This window comes from Cyphomyrmex costatus, unplaced genomic scaffold, assembly GCF_001594065.2.
Source record: "Cyphomyrmex costatus isolate MS0001 unplaced genomic scaffold, Ccosl1.0 scaffold502, whole genome shotgun sequence".
NCBI classification, from domain to species: Eukaryota; Metazoa; Arthropoda; class Insecta; order Hymenoptera; family Formicidae; genus Cyphomyrmex; species Cyphomyrmex costatus.
In genome coordinates, this window is record NW_017279285.1 from 871,774 (window position 1) to 880,542 (window position 8,769).

The following is an 8,769-nucleotide window of genomic DNA, read 5'->3' on the forward strand; positions in this document are numbered from 1 at the left end:
GAACGTTACAATAACCAACATGCAGTTTATACAAAATACCTCTTCAATTAGTACAACAAGGTGCTAAAGAAACAATATGTATAATTCAAAAACTTATTAACACACTTAACACATTTGTTTCCGGTCCCAATATTGCAGACAAATCGATAAATCAAAATACTGAAGAATAAAAAAATATAACAAAACAAAAAACGATTAACAGATTATTACCAAAGATACCTATACTGCCGATACCATTTGGCGGTTGAATTATTCATAACACATGTTTATGCATATTTTTTTTATTGTAAAAGTATATGTAAAATAAAATCATCTAATCATTAGATGATTTTATCTCGTCGTGAAACAAACTTAAAGAATTTAGAACTTCATCGTCCATTTCTTCCCATTCATTTATATAATCTGGAGATGCTTTTTTTCCAATGATTTTAGGATTTTGTTCTACTCTTTTGTTTCTTTTATCAATAGGCGATTTCGAATCTTCAGCTTGTTCATGTGGTTCTTGTTCTTTTGTAGTAATATGCATATCTAATTCACATTCCACTCTACTTTCAATAATAGCATTTGGAATTGTATCAATATGCAGTTGATTTTGTTTCTTATTTTGTGTCTTATTTAGTTCTTCTACAGTTTCAGTCTGAATTGAGTCGACATGAATTACATTTGGTCGACATGAATTATCATCTGCCTGAGATTTATTTATATTCATATCATTATTTTTTTCTGTTAATTCTGTAATCATTTCCTTCTGTATTGTTTCAATCGCAATTATTCTGGGTCGTTTATGTATAGATGGTATTGCATCTGCATCTTGAAAAGATTCTTCTTCAGCCCTACTTCTTTTATCTGATGTGCTATTAGTAGTTTCTTCTATTTCATTGCTAGTAGTAGCGTCTTTTATTTGAATTTCAGGGACAAGTTCATCATATTCCCTAGAAATTAACATACATTTTTGTAATGTATTTAATATATAAAGCTTTTAATAGTTTTTTTTACATATACGATAAATTCTTTTTTATATACATATATATATATATATTAGGGTGTCCGTTAATTTGGCGATTTTCGAATTTTTCCATTTTCCGGGCAAAAAGTGGTTCAAAATAAATAAAAAAAAAGTTTCCCAACGGAAAAAAAAAAATAAAAATTTTTAACCCGTGCCACCGAGCACATGAAGTTTTGTACTGAATTTGTATGGGAAAAAAAAACTTTTTCAGTATTTTAGCCACCGAATTTTTTGTACGTTATTAAAAAATCTGACTACTTGCATATCTTTTCTTGAATGCTGCCTGAAGACCCTCCAATTGGGCGCGGTCAAACAAAATTTTTTTTCGTTGATATATTCAAGTTTACATAAACTAAATTTTTATCATAAAAATTAAGAAAAATGCAAAATTCCGACTTTTTTCACTTTCTTTCACTTCCAACGTATACTAAAATTATTAACCATATTTTTTCAACATCTTTAGGAAATTCCACGTAAGATAGTCACCGAATTTTGTCACGAAATATGATTTTAAGGCAAGTTAGAAAATTTTTAATGAAAATGTAATTTTTTTGAAAAAAATCAAACGGAGGAAACATTTTTTGATTTATCCACCAAAACCACTTTTTGCCCGGAAAATGGAAAAATTCGAAAATCGCCAAATTAACGGACACCCTAATATATATATATATAATATATACTTAAATAAGATTTAAAACTCTTACCGTTGTCGAGGTAACTGTAACGTAGGCGCAATAGGGTGTATAATTTTTTCTAACTGAGCTAATGTGAGTTTTGCTTCTTGAGCAATACTTAAATCGGTATCAAGAGTTGCCATGTGTGATATTTCGAGATAATATTGTATAGGACATACTAATGTGACATGTGGATTCATTTGTAAAGCTTTTAATACTTTAAATAATTCCAAGCGGCATATATTATGATCTTTGTAAAAATTCTGTTCTGCAGCACCGAGATAAACATTATACAATAAGGGTATTACGGTATTCTGCACACTCTAAAAGAAAAATTCAGGAAAGTTATAGAAATGCATTATTACAATATAGCACACTTAATAAATTTACCTTGTAAAATGTCTGTTTCACCAGAACGCTACCGCTATAAATCATGTATTGCAGAGTGATAAGAGCCTCTTTACATAAGTCTTTATATAGACTTCCCTTTTTAGTGGTGATAGAACTTTCTCCATTATTCATTATAGCACTATTTTCGTATTGACTACGTTTAAAATGTTTTATCGCCCGTTTGGACGAATGTTTTGGTTGCAACTATAACAAAATAATAGTCTTTATTTAAAAAAATTTAAAATATATAATTATTAAATTTTTTATATAAACAGCATTTAATTGATAATTATTTGAACTTACAGATAATAATATACACTCTCGTTCTGGTGTTACATCCTTTAATATGTCTGTGATAAATTCATTTTCAATTGTCTCTATACCTGATGATGCACCCATATTAATTAACCACGAGCACAGACATTTGTATGTGTGTATCCTGACATTTTTAAAAGGTTTACTATCTCTAAATGTCATTTGATTTTCTGAGATGAAACTTGTCCACTGCAATGTTTGTTGGAATAACTGTAATATGATTGCCCCATAAGGTACTAGTTCCTGAGCAAATCTGAAATATACATATACATTATTAATCAATATATTTGGTTTATATATATATATATATATATATACATAAGAATATAAACACATATATACCCATTTATAAATGCATCTAAAACTGTGAGTAAACTAATATGCAATTTTGGTAAAATAATGTATAGCCTCTGTTCTTTGAACGAAGTTTTATTCATTAAATTTAATGGAGTTATTGCCAATCCTCGACATAAAACTCCTAGAATATCACGAGGTAGGACAGAATTTCTTGCTTCATACCAACTGCAATTTTAAATTAAATATATATTTCAAGATCGTGAATAATGGAAGTTGATAAAATTATTTAATAAATATGAAATTAATAAATCACACCGTAACATTGAAGAGAGATAAATGCATAGATTTATAAATCTCTGTTTCTGCCCATTATAGTACTGTAGTACATCTTTATTAGAAATAGGTGGTAATTCTAATTGATCCCAGATATCTACACTTTCCAGCTCAATTAATCCGGAGAATAATTCATCCATTATAGCATGCAAGTTATTACAAAGCAACACTTCATTATATGTTATTGCAGTGTAAATGGATTTAGACGGTGGTGGTTTAAATGAACGCTCTGTCACTTTAGATAGAAGAACATAACATCTTGCACTAGCATTAACTAAATTCTTTTGAGTGGAATCAATTTGTAATAATATAATTTTCTTTATCAATTCCTAAAAATATTAAAATAATTTCTTAATAGCACATAACTTCTTAGGATGATATTAAAAACATATTATAAGATAAAATTGTCTATTGTTACCTGAAATCTATCGCAAACTTCAGAATAATGATAAAGGAGAACAGCTATCAAGTAATAAACTGCTCCACATTTTGCATCTGGTTGCAACGTGCTAAGAACATTTATAAGCTGTTTGACATGTTGCATAGAAATCTGCTTATGCAAATCTGGAATTTCTTTGCACTGCTCGACTAAAACTCCCAATACTTTACATGCCAGTATCAAATCTTGTATGCTACTATGTACATTTTCTAGTACTTTAGTAGTATTGACTATCCAAAACAAACCGTATTTTGTAAAAGTATCTTTGGAACATGTAGGTAAAATTCTGTCTAAGATAGGTAGAAAATCACATCCTGCTTGATTTATACAAGAATTAACACTTTTTACAAAAGCATTTTGTACAGTGTTGACCTGAAATGTAAGCATAAGTGATGTATTATGCAAAGTATTTACAAAGAATTAAAAGTATTTTCCATTTATAATAGTTGAAAGAAGTGTCATTATATCTTTTTTCGATTTCATAAGTAACAAAAATAGAACAAAGCTTGTGTCCATTTATGTTTTTAAATAAAGAGCTCTTCCAAAAAGAATTTAGGCTCAATTAATCCAACAACTTTTTTACTTTAAGCAAGGTTTAAAACTCTGTTTTTATCTTTTCTTTAAAAAGAGAAAGTAAGAATTTTAAGTCTCGCTTAAGTCAAAGTAAAGTTAGAGCACATTTAAGTCCTAAAAAGATGAATTTATTCCGTACCTCGTGATTATCAAAAGGTACGTCCTTGTTATCAATCATCAAATCGTGCACCACCGATACGAATTCCTTCGAATTCACGTCAAAAGAATTCACTAATCTCGTTATTGATGCCATTATTTCTTATTAGTAGTTTGAGGTTAGGTACAATAAACGTGAGTACCAATGAGTACGTGGGAACGTAGACTGTGCCGGGAGCCGGGACTGCCGCGTGCCCTGTGCAGCCCTGTGAGAGCAGTGAGAGTGAGAGATCCTTATACCATGAGTGAGAGTGAGCTTCATGCGAGTGGCGCCTCTACGCTCTACGTGTAGAAGCATCTTGAACTATGTCACTGACAAGAATAATAAAATGATAATACGATATGAACTATATATGAAATTCATTTTTTGTTAGTTTCGTAAATATGTAAATGTATATATGTATACGATATAAATATGTATATATAAATATGTAAAAAATTTAATAATATTCGAATTTTATTAAAAACTGTGATTTTAACGTTATCATCCGAGTTTTATTATCAAAAAATAATAAAAGCAACTACAGATAAAAATTTCATAATTTTTTGGCAATATATAAAATATTATTGCATTAAAAGTATGCGTAACAATTATTATACGGCTTTTATAAAATAAAAAATCACGAAATTAATAATAATGTATTATTATTAAATGTTTTATGATAAATTTGGAAATTTTTATTAATTGTTGATAATGTCAACATTCTTTAATTATTTCCCACTAATATTCACCAAAATTTATTCAGAGCCGAATTATTTCAATGTTTAATATAGTCCGTTTTCTATTCCTACACTAGACTATACATTAGAACTATCTTTCTCACTTTCGATAAAAATCAAACATGTAGAAAGATATGCAGAAAGAACATAACTAAAAATAATCTAATCAAATATTGTGTGTGTGTGCGCGTGCGCGTACGTGCGCGTGTGCGTGTGTGCGTGCGCGTGGTATGTGTGTAAAACATCAAGTAATAGCTCATAATCGTTATATATCAAATAGAACACACACGGGCGGGTGCAAGGGGGTGGACTTCTGCCCCCCCCCCCCCCCCCCCCCCCCCAAAATTTTAAACATAAAGGCTTTATGATGAAAATAGTACATAAATTGGATATTATATTTATAATAGAATTAGATATAGATTTCCATTGCATAATTAAGATAAATCTATTTTGCATTATAAAGAAAAATAATTAATAATAATAATAATATTGATACACCAATAATAAGTACAAATGTAGAAATAATATAAAAACTATAGTTTTTTATTAATAACATAAAAAATATAATAACATGTAAATGAAGCAGGAAAAAAGATATAGAAAAAAACTATACACAGCAAGAGAAGATAAGTAGAATATATATATGTATAACATCGGAATAAAATTATTAGCAAAATTAATGTAACAGAATATTCAAAATTAACTAATCGATACAATTATTGAAACTAACATTATTTTCTGCTATTTTCAGCACTGTTTGCTTCAATCACAAGGCAACTTATGTGAAGTTTCCAAATAACATTAAAAAACATTTATAAACTGAAAATGATCTATATATGATTGTTAATTTCTATCTTATATTTCTCGTTATAGCTCTCATTTTTCTATCTTATACTGAAGTCTCGTAAGTTGTAACCTAGTTATATTTCTTGTATTGTTTAGGTAAACAGACATCTGAAACAAAAAATATTTTTATACGTTAACGATTAATAAATAATTATTATACTATTTTAAACACATAAATATTTGCATATCGTGCAATATCTTATAGTTTTTCTATAAATTGAAAGAGAAAGCGCTAGTTCATAGACTATATATACTATAGAAATAAACACTAATAACAAAATTAATATAGAATATTTAAAATTAACACTAAACGATACATTTATTGAAAGTAATACTATTTTTATGTTATTTTTAGCAGGTTTGTTTCAGTCACAAAGTAACTTATGTAAAGTCATTTAAATTACATTAAGGAGCATTTATAAACTGAAAATGTTTTATATGATTGTGAATTTCTAGCTCCCGTTTTTCTATCTTGTATAGAATTTTCGTACGTGGTAACCCAATTAAAGTTCTTGTATAGTTAATCTGAAGAGCCATCTGAAATGAAATATATTTTTATGTTTACATTTAATAAATAATTTATTATACTATTGCAAACACATAAAAATTCGCATATCATGTAATATTTTATCGTTTTTCTATAAATTTAAAAGAGAAGGCGCTAATTCAAAAGCATATAAATAAATATACCGAATTTAGATTAACATTACTTGCCCATTTAAGAAGTGCAGTGGAATATACATGGTTAATAATATCTATTAATGCTGTTACTATATTGATTTCCCTACAAAACGATTTACATCAGTACAATTATATATATAAACTTATTATTAATAAATACTCAAACACAGTATATATATAAAAAGGCACTAACTTCGGTTTTATTTCCAGTTTCATTTCCGTCAAATTTACTAATATCGTTGGAAGTATCTTGTAGTTATTAGCATGCTTACTGATAGCTGAATGAAAAATGTTTATTTGAGAACGAATAATCGCAATATTTCTCTTTTCATTTCGCGTAAATTGATCTGTCAGACGTGTAACGATATAACTCGAATTACAGCAAGCTAAGAATGGTAACATATTAGATTGTAATAACCATACATCTCTTACTTTGAGCCACATATCCAAATAGCAAAATGTTAAACCTCTACAGTATGTCCAGTGCTTCCAATCCGATGAAACTCTACGATTTTTTAAAAGAGAATAAAGATACTTAACACACACACACACACACACACACACACACACACACACACACACACACACACACACATATATATATAGGTATATATTTTAGTATCTTAACAAACAGTTTTTCAAAGCGTGCAAAAAATATCATTTACTCACAGAAGCTTGCAGCAACATTACTACTAAATTATCAGCGTTACAGTATCGCTGTAACGTTTATACAGTATTCTTGTAATATTACTGACCTGCTCTATGAGATAAATGAATATTAATATCCTTGGTACATATAAAAAAGGATTACGGATTCTTGTCAGGATTCTCAAGATGCTCTTCTAATGTATGTTTGGCCATCCTTACACAATGCTGGTGTTGGAGTGTACAAGCCCATCTTAAAATTTCTTGTTTTAAACATTTAATAAAATAATTTGGTACTCGATACGTGTTATTTTCTATTGTCTTTAATGGCTCATTCAATAATTCTGTAAATTTTGTCTAAATGACACAAATTTTATGTTTATTTGTTATAATAAAACTCATATTAGATATTCTTGATAGCTGATACGATGAATTTTTAAAAATCCACCTTTCTCTATATTCTTTTTATGGTAATCTATTCAAACTGAGTATGAAAAAGATCGATCTCCCAGAAGCAATACGCGGCGCATAGCCCGCAGATGTAGATATAGAATAACCTAAATAACGAAGTTCAACTTCTCATATAAGTATACGAATCATATATTATAGAATAGAGCAAGAGACGCAGAATTATGAAATTTTCACCCATATACAGATGAAACGAGTTTTTGACAGTAAGACCATAAAATGAGATTTCTATGGTGAAATTATAATTTCGTTATACACCGGTATACTGAAAATCTGCATAGTGTAGGACCTAAATGTGAGTTGTATTTTCAGTAATGGTGACTATCCAGATCTCGGTCTAAGTGAGATGTAAATTTTTGTTTAATTCTATATAAATATTAATATAAGGATCTAATATTTATGAATATTATGTTATATACTGTGTTCTCCTGAAGTATACTGTATCTAAAAAATATTTCGATTTTATTGCGAATTTTAATGAATCATAACCTTTCTATACTTAAAACAGATACTGAATTGTTGTATTTAAATCAAAAATAGAATGCAAGAAGAACATTTTTTATAACTTGGGCATTTTAGAAAAATTAATCGTTTGGATTCTCTGCGCTCTCGAGGTACGTATTATTATATGCATGCGCAGGTCTTAATATTTTTAGATAAGATCTTTGATGTTAATAGATATACATATAACAAATTATTTAACACGCACAATACTGATAAAAACAAAATCATATATTTATTCTGAACGTTTCATACATCTTAAAATTATAATATTAAAAGTTCTATATTTTCTTGTATTTAATAATGCATTAAGTAACAGTTTATTTTAAGAACTATTTAACTTATTGATATAAAAACATGATTTACGTTAATATTTTTTAAAGAGAATCTATTGGTTATTATTAGGATTATATCAATACCTCTATATAATTCGATATATAAAAGACGATTATCTATTAAAACATTAAAGTATGACAATACTACTTAATTTGTCCTTCCATTACCCATATTTTTTGCATCACATTATCTCAAATTGAAGTAATGAATAATCATAATCGAATCATTTTAATACTGATATATGACAATGTATTACAATTCGAAATTACTCAACAATTGTTAACATAAAAATATCTCGTTTTCTCGATTTTTGTAATAACTGATTGTATTGTTAAATATAATCTGGAAAGACTAGACGGTTCGCGTAAACTGTAAAGAATACGCTGACA

The 8,769-nt window shown here is 28.2% G+C and overlaps 1 protein-coding gene across 1 annotated transcript; it reads right to left on the minus strand.

The window, feature by feature from the left end:
* Positions 1-313: 313 nt before the first annotated feature.
* LOC108778551 (proline-, glutamic acid- and leucine-rich protein 1) lies at positions 314-4,280 on the minus strand. The gene is made up of 8 exons (XM_018545762.1): positions 4,167-4,280; positions 3,434-3,826; positions 3,061-3,344; positions 2,728-2,907; positions 2,374-2,638; positions 2,071-2,274; positions 1,711-2,003; positions 314-932 (listed from the first exon to the last, which is right to left on the minus strand). The coding sequence occupies exons 1-8, from the start codon at positions 4,278-4,280 to the stop codon at positions 314-316; spliced, it is 2,352 nt and encodes a 783-aa protein (XP_018401264.1).
* Positions 4,281-8,769: the final 4,489 nt, after the last annotated feature.